At 33.4% G+C, this 15,228-nt stretch overlaps 1 protein-coding gene across 8 annotated transcripts in view; it reads left to right on the top strand.

Annotated features, from left to right (window-relative positions):
• LOC110112386 (tRNA pseudouridine(38/39) synthase) overlaps positions 1-15,228 on the top strand; it is a 69,424-nt gene that overhangs the window by 36,123 nt on the left and 18,073 nt on the right. For 6 of the 8 annotated variants that reach the window (XM_028699264.1, XM_028699263.1, XM_020844590.2 and 3 more), the window contains 6 exons: positions 2,862-2,922; positions 3,055-3,185; positions 6,338-6,455; positions 10,704-10,827; positions 12,729-12,830; positions 12,910-12,984. In XM_028699264.1, the coding sequence (XP_028555097.1) occupies positions 2,862-2,922; positions 3,055-3,185; positions 6,338-6,455; positions 10,704-10,827; positions 12,729-12,830; positions 12,910-12,984 (611 nt within the window). Of the gene's footprint in view, positions 1-2,861; positions 2,923-3,054; positions 3,186-6,337; positions 6,456-10,703; positions 10,828-12,728; positions 12,847-12,909; positions 12,985-15,228 lie in introns of all 8 variants that reach the window. The other 2 variants (XM_028699265.1, XM_028699266.1) reach the window with 2 other exon arrangements.

The raw sequence follows: 15,228 nt of genomic DNA on the forward strand, positions 1-15,228 counted from the left end.
TGACCCGGTTAGGAGAGTAGAGGTATTAGATTTGACTTTTGTTAAGAAAGATAGGGGTAGACCTAAAAAGACTTTGTTAGAAAATATTTGGAATGACTTTTCTTTATTAGATTTAAACGAGAATTTGACTTTTAATAGGACACAATGGAGAAAAAGGATTCATGTAGCCGACCCCACGTAGTGGGATAAAGGCTTGATGTTGTTGTTGTTGTCGTTGTACTTTATATCGGAGTTGAGAATAACCATGCTGATGTACTGAGTGGTGTTTTGATTTTGTATACAATAAAAATCGAAGTAATGGGTTTTTGTTGCATTACGGAGGATTATGCCATTTGTTAGTACTTAATGAAATATATCATGACTTAAATAATGAAGCACTTGTGATTAATGAAGAATTTATGATTAAAGATGACCATCTTCTTTAGGAAAGCTCTTGTACTTTATATCGGAGTTGAGAATAACCATGCTGATGTACTGAGTGGTGTTTTGATTTTGTATACAATAAAAATCGAAGTAATGGGTTTTTGTTGCATTACGGAGGATTATGCCATTTGTTAGTACTTAATGAAATATATCATGACTTAAATAATGAAGCACTTGTGATTAATGAAGAATTTATGATTAAAGATGACCATCTTCTTTAGGAAAGCTCATGCGTTCCTTATTCATCTTTAAGAGCTTTTTTAAATCTAGAATTGCATGCTATGACATAGGATAGATATTATTGGCCAAGTTTAAAGACTGATGCAACTCAAAGAATTTCACAATGTAGAACTAGTCTAGCGGGTGAAGGAAAAGAGATGACACTAAATTATACATACCTTTACCTATTCTTTATGAGGCTTGGGAAGATATTAGCATGAAATTTGTGTTAGGATTACCCTAAACCTTTAGGAAATATCTCTCCCAAATCATATTTCAATGGTTTAAATTGCATAACTTGCCTAAAATTATTGTGTTATGTCGAAGCATGATATTCATAAACTGTGGAAAAATGGAAACTCAATTAAAATTTTCAGCTGCTTATTACTTACAAATTGATGGATAAACTAAAGTGGTTAATAAGAATTTGAGTGGTTTATTGTAATTTATAGTTTATAGTAAAAGGGCATGAGGAGTACCATTATTTTTGGTCATGCTTGTGTTGATTTTTATAAGAACATGTTGTGTTCACTAATGTTGTATACTCTTCTCAGTGTTTTGGTTTGATTCCTTGTGTTGGTTTTGACTTCTACTCTTTGATATCTCTAGTTCCGTTCAGTTCACTAGATTTGCTTTGGTTCATTTGTTGTGTTTATGCTATTATTGTGACTCATGTTGTTCGATCACTACACTATTATGTGACCCTTTGGGCACCATAGCAGCCATAATTTGTGGCTCTCTTGTGTGATTGTTGTTATGCCTTTAGTTGCAATGTTTCCATCAATTATGTGGGCTATATGCCTTTCTGCAGGGTTATCGTTGCTAGATTTCAACAACTCTTATTCTCTTAGGATATTCTTTTGACCTTATCTTCTGATATTGTGAAGTTGAGGGGAACTAAAATTATAAATGGGATGCTCGAGGCATGTTAAAAAAATATAATTCCAATGATTTTCTGATTTGTTTGCGTATTATTTTTCTCTTTGTATTATTTTCCTCTTTGTTTTAGTGCTGGTATGTGATTCTATCTAACTTATAGCAATTGGACGCTAAGTTTTTGGAGGAAATCATTTCCTTGTATTGGCGTGAGGTATTGCTTGTTATTTGGAGATGACTTTCTTTTTTTTATATTTTATTCTCTAATTTGGTGATTGGCATGCTTGTTTGATTGATTATTTTCAAATGAGGGACAAACTGATTTTTTTCATTGCGATGTGAGTTTCCAACTGAACATGTGATTCTTTAATGATCTTAAATTTTTGGTAAGATTCCTCTTTAGATGATTGTTAAATTATAATTTGTTTGTATTTTGTTTTTTTCTAATTTTCATCTATAGGAATAATTCTCTAAATTAGAAGTTTTTTATCGCCAATTTGACCATAGGTGCATAATTTTGTGAATTCCATCACAGATCTGCATTAAAAAACCTAATACCATAAGGTGTCCTGCAATAAGTAGAGGCTTTGTTGTAGCATTACATTTGTCCAAAGGTCCACTATTGTCAAACCATTGTTATCTATGTTTTTACTAATGAATTTGTTACACTATAATGACATTTAATATTTAGATCTTAAATTGTTGAACTAGAGTCTAATTTTGTTTTGTTTTGTTAAACATTGCTTGAACATACTTGCATTGGCTCATATACCCCAAACATATTCAGCAAGTCAAACAAAATCCGTCTATACTTGAATTGGCTGAATTGGGGCTTGGATTGATCCAATCATCTTACTCACATGAGCATTTCCTGTTCAATGAGAAAATTGGTGACTCCTTAGCACCAACTGTTGGCGAGTACATTGGTAGCCCAAGTTGTCTTTGTGCCCTTTTGGGTCATAATATTGCAAAATTCTAAAGATCTCCGAATTTGTTTTACCACTATGCTCCTCATAATGTACCCTTTGTCTTAGAAGTCTTCTCTTTGGATGGGGACGAGTTTCTGTGGTTTCTTTTTGAGTCATGGTTACTGTTTTTGCCAAATTTTAATGAGGAAGCAATGTATATCCTTAGGATATTTCCCATTGTTCCACCACGTAACTCCAAACGTCATAACTAGAAATGATCATTAAAAAGCTTTAAGCATGTGTTACCGGTCGTCATGGGAGATAATTACTTACAATCTGGCATTGCAGCAGCTCTGCCAGTACGGGGAACTTTGTTTATGAGCATATATATATATTCATGTTTTGGATTACATCAACCATCTTGATCCTTTGCAGGTTTAGCTGCCTACGCAGAGAATACATGTATTTCTTCTGGAGAGGGACTATGGATATATCAGTTAGTAGTTCGTCTCTCTTGTATATTTCTTCGCTTGCATGTTACATTGTTACTGTCTTCATTGATTAAGTGTAAATACTTTCTCCTAACCGGTGGTACTAAAGAAATGTTTCTGTTTTATGCAACAACCAGGTTATGCAGAAAGCTTCCCAAAAATTCATCGGGGAACATGACTTCAGAAATTTTTGTAAAATGGATGCTTTAAATGTGCATAACTATAGGAGGCATATCACAGAATTTGCTATATCGCCTTGCAACAAGTGGTAAATTCTATTTCAGGAACATAAAACGTTCGCTCAGATTGCACACTTGAATGATTTGATAGCTGAGCAACCTATTACCTTGTTTGCGTTTTTTTTTTCTATATACCTGTTTTCACTGAATATGACTGTTATTTTTTGTCGCTGTGTGCTTTTTTACATCGCTGAATTTTCTATAATAGAGCAAAACATCTAATTGTGTTGGTTTTGAAAACACTTTATAATATGGTTTATTTGTTGGTTAAATTTTTATGAATGCACCTTGTTGTATTTGAAATGTCATGTTACTTTCCTGCTTTTTTACTATGTAAGATTGCAACAATTTGTTAACTGAATTGATTAATTCTTTATGGACAATTCTATTGTCATTTTAAAATCATAATATAGTTTGAAATCCGAGAGACCCAACAGCACCTCTCAAATAATTAAAAGAAGTAATAAAATATATAAAATTTAGCATATCGGGAGGATTGATAATTATTTGCTTCTTGTAATAGACAAGTGGAGTCTAATTGGATAATTTGTTGCCTAACAAAGTGCATGCCTTAGATGAATCTCGCTAGAAGTTTATATTTCACATCTTGAGCGGGGTATTGAGCTCATTTTTGGTTGATCCTGGTGAATTGCCTGAATGCGTATTGGGGTGTACATAAAGGAATCAACTAGATATGAACTTAGTTCTCTGCGTATTTACATGCTAAATTAGACTAGAGGGGACAAGATATCTTTTGCAAGTTGACGAGGAAGAAATTTAACTTAGTTGACACCTTCCATAGCTATGGAAGTTGGTTTTTTCTCAAGTTCCTGACTCATACATCATACTTTTCAGCAACTATTTCACCTCCTACTTGGTTATGGATCTTACCTATCCTGCTGCAGCTCCATGTTTTTGTCACGACCCGGCCTGGCAAGCCTGATATAACGGGGTGGGACAGTCGGTCGTATGGAAAACACGTATAAATCATGAACAATTTCATTTAAACTTTTATAACGGAACATAAATATCCTCAATACATAAGTAAGAAAGAGTCACTAACAACATCAATACCAAAATTGCCCATATTGTTTCTTCTCATACAACTAAAACATATATAAATCCACAATTACATAAATTCCAATAAACTGTTCAGACACATGTACAAACTACTGAACTCAAACTCAACAGAAAACATAAAAAGAACCTTTCTTCTTGAGGTTCTCTACGACGGTAGGTGTACTGTCATCTCGTAGTCATTACTTCTTAAATTGTTCTCCTGAAAAAGATTTTCAAATGTAGGATGAGCCAACGCTCAGCAAGTAACATGTATTTATCTCAAATTTATGACTTAATTTCTTATCTTTCTTAAACATGTCATTAAGCATGAAACAGTAAAAGATGATAATAAACATTTATGCATGAATTTATAAAATATTAGCAAATATACAATCTTTCTTGCATAATAACATAAAGAAAACTCAAACATGTGATAGTTGAATGAAATAGAATATTTATAAACTAAATATGTTTTATTTAACATAAAAGGAAATTTAGAGGATTTAGAAGCATGAATTTAATTTAAATACAAGTACCTACCTTTCTTAAGCACAGTACTTCCTCAAAGTGTCGCTTCGACACAACTCTTTCACCGTAACGATCACAATCTAAAATAATTACAAAAGAGACGTATCACAATTCAATCCCTTAAAGTTTAATCTAATTCCTAAGTCTAAACCCTTCATTTTCCCCTTAATTATTCCTTACGACACTAAATGAAATTTATCTAAATTTTCGGATTTAATTAAATCATAATTTTCGGAAAATTGTAAATTTTATCAATTTATTGCTCCAAAATTATTCCGAAACATATATTAATAATTATCTTAATAATTTTCGGATTAAATTAATTAGGGAAATTAAGAAAATAAATTTTTCACTAAAAACTTAAAATTTTTCCTTAGAAACATTTCCAAAACCCTTAGGAATCACTTTTGTAAAGATGTCATACGAAAATTAAATTTTAGATCAAAAACCCTAATTTTTAAATTTCCAAAAATTTCATTTTCATCGTTAAATCATTCCTCTAATCATTCCTTAAAGTTTCCGTAAAGAGATTTGAAAGAAAACTCATTTTTTTGAAAAATCCTAGAAAGTTCTTTTCCAAATAACTTGAGATATAGAGAGATTTGTTTTAAAATAATCGTACCTTAAGACTCTCCTCGTCCTCTTCGATTTGCACTAAACTCTTCGCCAGAAAATCGCCGCCGGAGCCAACAGTGCCGAGCCCGCCGTCCGCCCGTTCCTCTTGTTCCGCTCGGTTTCTCCTTGTTCGGCTGAAACTAGCGAATGAAAAGGGGGAGGAGGGTTTCAGTTTGCTTAATAGGGAGAAAGGGAAATGCCAATTGTCCATTATGCCCTCACTTAAGTAAATTTGGCTTAAGGAACAAGTAAGGGTATTATGGGTATTTAGAAGCTTCCAAAAATTTTAACCCCAAATTTAGGCGAAATTGGATACTAGTTCTATATACCAAATCGATCATAATTTTGCGTAGGATTTTATAAAATTATTTCCGTTAACTTTGAAATTTTCACTTAAGTCTCGTCACAACGCATCGAAAAGCGTGCGACGACCTACGATCGTCGTTCGTTTTCGGGTTTTACAGTTTTGATGGATGATGCCTGATGGATTCCCTTTTTTGAGATGAATGGGTTTCTTTTTCCCATTTCTATCCTTTTTTATAGTATTCTGTAAATCTATGAAATTTTTAAGGTAAAAAGGGAGGTCATTTGTGCATTGGGAGGCTCAGTGGAAGCAATCATATGTGAATAAATTTGTTACTGTTTATTGGCTCTGTTGCTAGATAATTCACATCATGCTAGATTAATAATGATGAAAGAGTAGAGTGAGGAGCTTCTATGTAAATTCTGAACTAATGACACCTCTTTCCCCTCTTCCTGATATTGAGTTTTCTCAACAAAAAAAAAAGCAAGTTTAATGCGCTACTTTGATTGTTTTTCTCATATCTTATATTCATCATATCAATGTTCAGTAGTTGTAGATTAAAAATTTAAGAAAACATTATATATTATAGGTTCATTGGTTGAGGCATGAATTTGTTTGTACCATGTACTTTGAAAAGTATGCTATCAACATTTTTCTTTCTGCAACTGCCTGCAGGTCAAATGATGATAATCTATGGGCTATAACCATTAAGGGTAGTGCCTTTCTGTGGCATCAAGTACGCTGCATGCTCTCTGTTTTGTTTATGATTGGAGAAGGCTTTGAATCTCCAGATGTGCGTATTATACATCCTTTCACTTTGATACTGAGTTATTATCACAAATGCATTGCCTGGAAAGAAGCTAGTTTAAAATATATATATATATATATATATATATATATGAGGAGAGAGAGAGAGAGAGAGAGAGAGAGAGAGAGAGGCAATATTGGATTATGCCTATCATGGAGGTTGATTATTTATATGGTTGACTATCAAGACTACCTTTTGTAGTTAATGTACGTCTACTGGGATGGAAAGATTGGATTGTTTAGTTTTAAAGAAGGGTTATTGGTATTATCTCCTGGATTCCAACTTGTCACCATCTATCAGAAAAATTAAGTTATTCATTCACTTATGATTTATCTTTAATATATATTTTAATTGTTTCTTTTTCCAGAAGGGTTGATTCCTTTTTTATATTGATTCGCAACTTCTCACCATTAATAATAAGAAAAATAACTATTCATTGACTCATGATTTATCTTAAATACATCCTTCTGGTGTACATAGAGTCTTTTGAGATGATCACCAATATTACACTTGCATCTCCTTATTCTGGCCTAAAACCTAAATATCATGTATGCATGCTGTACACTTATGTGAACTAAACAGTTTATGAAATTTTGAGTTAGAGCAATGATGGAATGGTGCTTTGATATGAATTGATGTAGAGCGAAGTAGTTGGAGAAACCTTGAACAATTGAAGATGAAGAGGGAGAATCAGGCATACAAGTTAAGAGGGAGAAAGAAGCATGACAATAATCATTTCATTCAATATCAAAGTTAATCATTTGTCATTACATGTCAGTTTGGATTTTTTTTATAATAGAAGATCCTACAAGATAAGATCTATATTTTCTTAAACAATTGACAAATGATTCTATTGCAATTGGTAATTAAAAATAAAGATTATAATTATGCTAAAAAAAGAAATACATTGGTAATTTAACCAAAATACTGAAATATGACTATCCATGCTCCCAAGGGCAAAGAACTGTACCCATGAGAGTTTGAATGCTTATGGAGGAAGAATTAGAAGCTCTTTTGTTATTGTATCAAGTAGTGAAATCCATCTCTTTGTGAACGCAATCCAAAAAGAAGAGATGAAATTGGAACACACCTTGAAAAAAGATCATTAGTCCACACATGAATGACTCGTTTGTTGAGGGTGTTTTTAGGAAGTGGATAAGGATTGATTTGAAGATGTTATAAATTCAAAGAAATTAATGAGAAAAATTAAAGAGGCTTATATGAAGGTGGTTTTAGATTTGATTTTGAAGAGGAACGGCTGTGAAGATTTTTGTGGAGTTAGTTGAAGAGGATGGCTTGTGATGTTTGTCAACGAGGCATGTAGAATGGTGGGTTCTAACTATATTAATATTCATGGAATAGTAGTAATCATTGCCACTGTTCAGAACTTTTTTTTTAATGCTATTTTTGTAGCATGAGTTGATCACTGTTGCAGGTACTATTGTGGCACAATTGATGATCGAAGATGGTCAATGATAAAAAAAACAAAAAAGAGGGTAAGGGCTTGGGTAAGTTAATAATATCCATGAAAGTTTGTGAAAATATAATATATCCAATATGGTGATCAATGGCTTAAGAACAGAAAACCAAAGCACACGTCATCAATGTTGTGAAAACCGGACCGAACAATGAACCGGAAGAAGGAGAGGTGCACGTTTCGACCGGTCGAACCGGATGACGTAATAAATAATATTATATATTAAATTACAGATAGGAAAATTCACCTCCAAAATGTCAGCACTCAGCACATAAAATGACAGAAATTCACCTCCAAAGTCCAAACCATCAATTAACCGAACAATTCTGGATTAACAGTTACGATCTTCTTCGGGTAGCTTCGTATATGTGAGTGAAGGAGCTCAATGACATCTACAATAATATGATAATTGATACATCATACATGAATGCAATCCCGGTTAGGGCTTAAAACTGAACAAAATCCGAAAATCCCTCATCGCTCTTGGTCTCGGTTGCGGCAAAGGCGAATGAACCATATAAAAAAAAAAAAAGCACGGCAGATGGAGCATGCCAAAACAAAATCGCATCCTCATTTTCCCCTATCTTGCTCGGACTGCTCGGACAGATGGAGCATGCCAAAACAAACAACACGGCAGCACCATTGTCCGACCAAAAAGAGAGACGAAAACGGAAAGCATGCCTTAAGGTGTTTCGACTCACCTGCAAACGAAAATGCCGCCGTTCAGCTCTCCTAGCGTGAAGCCTCTGTCGTCTTCTTTGTTGGTCCCGTAGGGTTTGCGAGCAGCGAGCAGCAAACGAAATAAGCGAAATGAGGGTTTCGAGTTTCGACTCCCGCTTAATGAAACTTAAATCCAATTTCGACTGTTGGATTTGAGATCAACAGCTCTGATTAGGTAATTTCGGAACCGGACGGTTCTTTTCACGGAGTCCGGTTCGTCGGTTTAGCGGTTCAACCGGCATTGGACCCGGTTTTTGGCCGGTTTAACTGAAAGGGGTGGACCGGACCGGCCGCCAGACCGGTTCCCAGTTCAACCGGTTGAACCGGCCGGTCCGGTCCGGTTTTTAAAACCTTGCACGTCATTGAACAGTTCATGTATTCCTTGAAATTGATCTTCATGGAACGTTCTCTATCTTTTGAATTGTTAATGACAAATCTCGAGACGATTTTGGGCTTGAATACTAATTGATGCAGAGCGATGACAGAGCGATGACAAATGATGCTCTGATACCCATTGCTGAATTGTTAAGAAGTGGGAGGATTCCAAAATCCTTGAGCAATTGAAGAAGAAGAAGATGCTGGATGGTTAGGGTGTAGGATCTCCTAATATAGTTAATATGATACAATGAATTTATCAAATAATAAAAACTAGGATTCATGGATCAATGACCATTAAATACACAAAACTTGATTTCCGTTGATTCAAAATATAAAATTTAAGAATTAAAACCCAAATAATAATATAGTGATCAAATAAATTCAAAGAAATTAATGAGAACTTTAAACATTGCTAAATTATAATGTACCCACCATAATTATAATCCTAATTGTGTGAAACTATATAGTCAATAGCAACATATACTAAAGAAATTAGGTGAAAGAAAGAATTTATCGAAGTAAGAAATTGAGATCTCATGCATATCAAGGAGATGCCTTTTGGCAGAATTAGGTATTAGCATTTTTACCACACTCAAAGTAATCACACATTCAACATACACAGAAGATTGAAAATTGGAAGAGAAATTTTATTCAACCAAAAGTCTCCTAATTACATGACTCGAACTATTTATTTGTAAGCATAAAAATTTTGAAGCTATTATAGAGTCAATATAAATTTAGAATTGAATAAAGATGGTTTTAAGGTAGATTCAATTGTTGATGATCATAACTTTTTATGGTTCAGAATTTTTATTCGCAATGCCTATAGTGGAAAGTCTACAAATCCTGTGAATTGCACATATGCTGATTTTTGCCTTCTATCTTATGCCCGATTTGTTTGTCTAATCCTGCCGCGAGTCTTGTGAACCTTGGCTGCAAAGATTTCAGTGTATATCTCATTTGCAATAGTGTAAAAATCATATTCCTCAATTGGCATTAGTTCTAATATAAATTCTGTTTAACAATTAAAGCCCAAAGATTTAATCTTGCAATTAAAAGCCCAAAATGATGGCAGCGCACTACTGAACTAACAACAACATCCAAAGTCCAACATGATAAAACAACCTGCGGCTGATCTCCTACTAGAATTTGCATAACTTGGGAATCGACCCAATTCAAAGATTAGAAAATAAAATAATTTTTTTCTAATCAGTTCCCAAAGTGTAAATATGTTCATCTCCATCAGAAGTTAGTAGAAGATATAAAATTAGGCATCCTGCCTGAGAGGGGGATGAAGGATGACATGACATGTATCATTTCATTTGATTTCAAGTCTGTCTTTGCCTGACCCTTTGGACTTAAATTTATAATTGAAGATCCTATGTGATATGTATGAGTAATAAACCTATTCTTACAACTGACAACTAACTCTATTTCCCTTGTTAATTAAAATAAAGACTATAAATAAACTTAGGAAAGAAATGCATTGTTAATTCACCAATACTAAGACACTACATAATCCTCTTTGTCCTATATAGATTTGGTTTTACCTGCCTAAATATTAAGATTTGAGTTTTGACTATGTTGCTTAATATATTTAGGTATTTTGTTTGTAAATATCCTTCGAAGTATCAGTCAAAGTCCTGATTATGTTGCAGATAATTGATTTTTTATTGGACATCAACAAAGCTCCCAGAAAACCACAGTACAACATGGCACCTGAGCTTCCCTTAATGCTTCATTGTTGTGAATTTCAAGATGTCAACTTTATATGCTCACCAGGTGTTGAATATTTTAATCCAATATCTAGTCTTTTGATGAATAGTGCATATTGCTTTTTTTTTTGTTCTTCTCTACAACGACATTTGTGGATAAATTTGTTCCATGGTGGTATTGATTATTTTCCTGTAGGATGAATTAATTATATTAGATATTGTTGACAGCCACATTTGTTCCTTTGTTATTATCATTGGAAAATATTTATGATTCCATGGTTTTTATTGCTAATATCATCTTTTAGAGTGACCCAAAGATTTCTACAATTGCATTCAATGCTGCTGAAGAAAGCGTGAGGTATAATGGAAAGGATAATGGAGCGTAGGAGTTGTGTAAATAGGCTGTGTAGACGATGAAATAATGAATAGACCATAGGTTTAGCCAAAATAAAATAACCAATTGGAGATCTAATTGTTTAAAGAAAACTTCTATTTTTAAAGGCCAACTAGTAGGGGAAGATTGAATTTGATCTTTTGCAAGAGTCTAGAAGCTAGCTTAACTAGAACTGTAATAAATTTCTCTAGCATAACTAGATGCAGGGGTGGAGTTATGGGAGCCTAAGTTGATTTTAAGAATAATCTTAACCTTTTTCATCTAGGTAATGCGAGGTAAGTCACAACGGTATGGTCAAACAATCAAATTTACATCATTATAAAATTGAACTATTTTACTTTGTAATAGATATGTAACTTCAAGAGCTCAATAATAAATTTAATGAGATGAATACAAGTTGCTTTTATGTGTGATATACTTGAATTCATATGATTCATATTCAACTTTTGACAAATAATAACACTGATATTTTTGGCCAAATTTTATATTTCAATTATCTCAAATTTATATTTTTTTGCATTTGACAATCAACTTGAGAATAATATCATTTGAAATGAGTTCTAGTTATGCAGTGTGAAGTTAAAATGATTTGAGAGCTTGCGCGAAAGTTAGTAGAAACTAAGAAGAAAAATATTTACCCGTTGGTGTTGTTGCTTGTAAATCTTATTATGATAGTAAGAATTGGTACAATAATGGTTGAGTATTCTTTACTATGAAGATTATGAAGAATTTTTTGCATAGTCATATGGAAGACTCTTGAAAATTGTATTATTACATATATTTAAAAACACATTTAATGTTTTGATAATTAAATGATTATGCAAATAAATAATCAAATGGAGAAATTTCTGCAAAAGAAAGCTGTTTTTGCAACTAGATATATTTTTTTAGTGAGGAAGCTATCGGAAAGCTGATGTCTGATTTTTTTAAAAAGAAAAGTATTTAAATTGCTTACAACAATTTAAAAAAAAAATTATTTTCCCAACAACAACAATACAACTATTTTTATAAAGAGTTGCAGCTGCCTCAAATAGACCTAGAATGTGGTTGGTGCCTTAACAAAGTAGCTTTTCTGGTGGGGAGGTCATTAATAGAGGAACGGATGCTCTATTTTTTAATGTGGTACCCCAATTTGATAGCGTAATAATAGTGGCAACATTATTAAAGATATTGAACTCCAAGGGATATGCCATTGTTGACTCTCATGGATATCAATGTGATAATGCAACCTTGTATTTTTCATAATACAGAATAATTTGGTTCAATAGAATTAACTAGATGGACACAAATCTGCTTGATTATATTCTACGTAGCATTTTTCATAATGAAGTATGTCTGTCCACAGTATTAAGTTATCTCATAGCCCATAATTTTCCACAAAGGAGCTAATAGTTAACGGTCCTTCTGGCTTTGATTGCTTTTTTGTTTCTGCATTTTCTATGCAGTGTTTCATCTATTTTCAAGTTTTATCTGCTAAACTGCTGCATTATCTTATTATGATGAATAATTATTACGCATGCCTTCTGAAACAGTTTTCTGAATGATCCTTCTTTGTAAAACAATTTTTTTAGCAGATGCCAGACGAAATTTGCAGGAGCATTTCACCAATGAATTAAGAAATTACCTTCTTCAAGCTGCCATAATGGAAGAGGCACTACATTGTTTGCAGACTATAGGTTTTGTATTCTCCTGGTAATAAAAGTCCCTTTTTAACTCTTACTAATATGGCGGTTCATGTTTATGTTCTCCATGCAGGTGTTGAAGAGACTTCAATGGAACATCGTAAGAAGAAAAAGGGGCACATTTCTCTCATGTTGCGACCAACAGAACGTAAGGCCAACTGAAATTCTTAAGATGCATTATACAATTAAATGTGTTTGACACTATTGTTTTAATTGTAATAATGCTAATATGGCTGTTGAACTATATGTGCTAATGAGGTTTAAACGTGGGTCTTTTTTTTTCTCTTTATTGTATGTTTTGCATAGATAGTGTAATTGTAATTAGTAAGAAATCTAATTAAATTAGCAGAAAGGTAGAATAATAGAACTTTTTTTTAAGATATAAACTTGGAATTTATTGAACAATGAATGAGTATATGTTTATGTGATAACAAGTCATCAATTCCTATTATCATAAGATAAAGTGATACCGATGTATAGATTTATAAATCTTGTATCTATTATATGGAAAGACATGAATATAAATGGGAGTTTACCATCTAGAGTTAAGCCTATATGTTCTTAAAAATAGAGATTTATCTTGGGATAAAAGGATGTCATGGTGACCTACAAGCAAAGTTTATATCATTGTGATAATTTCAACATAGTTGGATGAGATATTTCGATAAGCTTTTCAATGAAGATTATGAGAATACAATTGACTTTAGTGACCTTAGTACTCTAAATAAAAATAGAGAATTTTGTTTTTATTGTCATATTAGTAAAATTGAAGTTAGAGAGGGTTTAAATAAAATGAAGCGTTAAAAAGTTGGACCTAATAATATTTCAATAGAGATGTGAAAATGCTTAGAAGATGAAGAAATTTTTTGGCTTACTAGACTTTTTAATATTAATTTAAGACTAAAAAGATGTCAAATGAGTGGAGTGTGTTGGTTTCTATTTTTAAGAAAAAAAGGCGATGCACAAGAGTGTGTGAATTATAGAGGAATTAAGTTAATGTGTCAAACATTAAAATTATGGGAGAGAGTAATTTAGCATCAGTTACAACGTGACACTATTGTTTCTCAAAATCAATTTGGATTCATACCATAGGTCTACTATGGAAGCTATACATTTATTGACATATTTGATGGAGAAGTATAGAGAGAATAAGGAGGATCCACATATGATATTTATTGATTTAGAAAAACCATACGATAAAATTTTAAGAGAAGTTCTCTAGAGAGTTCTAGAAAAGAAATGAGTTAATAATGTTTATATTCAAGTCATTAAGGACATGTATGTAGGAGTTTTTACTTATGTTCTAACACAAAATACTTTGACCAAATATTTTCCTATTTCAGCTGGGTACATCAAGGATCAGCTTTAAGCTCATATCTTTTTTTGTTTTAGTTATGGATGTTCTTACTAGACAAGAGGATGTACTATGGTGCATGCTTTTTGCTAATGATATTTTTCTTGTGGATAGGACTAGAGAGAGAGTTGAAGGAAAACTTGAATTATGGAGTTCAACTTTAAAGTATAAAGGCTTTTGTCTGAATACATCTAAAATTGAATACGTGGAATGTAATTTTAGTAATAGATCTAAAGGGGGATTATTGATATGGTGGGAATCATAGGAGAGAACTTTAGATTAAGGCTAGTCGTCAATCAGATACGTAAGGAATACGTGTTATCTGGCATATAGTAGCTGCAATAGGTTTGGATTTGAAAATTGGGTTTAAATTTGGGTATTTAGAAATGTTTGGAAAGTTTGGAAATAGTTGGGGATTTGAAGATTTTGATATTCAAAATAGAAATTTCACCATCCTGCACTTAAAGCGAATGGTGGGGGAATGGATGATAGACCCGATCAAGATCCCGTGGTTCCGTCATCCCGGGCCATCGTGGTCCCTGATCTACTTAGTTAGAGGAGGTAGTTGACTCAACCTGACAGAAGGATCCTTGTCGGCAGCCATGGGTTGCTTCGTCCAAGGGGACCTTATAGATCGGGGGTGAATGTTTGTCTAAGGGGACAAATTTGAATCCACCTTAGCTAACAGAGGGCTTTGTGCCCTATCGATCATATCATATTGATTCATATCTCAAGGATTTGATGTCAATAAGGAGCGTATTGGCACTGGCCATAACCGGTATTTCGTGGTGCCATTTGGCTGCAAAACCACTCGGTTCAGAGGGCCCCGGGTCATAACCGTTTATCCTGCGGTGCCATTTGGCGGCAAACCGCAGGTTAGATGACACGTACAACGTCCTTACTGACAGGAGATTGTTTTGAGAATGGATCCTAGTGATATTTTCGACTACACATTTGGCTCTTTGTAAGCTGAAGTAAACTTTAATTTGTCCGCCCCGACAAACTGTTGCGGAGGGCGGATGGATTTTGCTTCAAGTG

The sequence above is a fragment of the Dendrobium catenatum genome, unplaced genomic scaffold (genome assembly GCF_001605985.2).
Source record: "Dendrobium catenatum unplaced genomic scaffold, ASM160598v2 fragScaff_scaffold_1226, whole genome shotgun sequence".
Classification (NCBI taxonomy): domain Eukaryota; kingdom Viridiplantae; phylum Streptophyta; class Magnoliopsida; order Asparagales; family Orchidaceae; genus Dendrobium; species Dendrobium catenatum.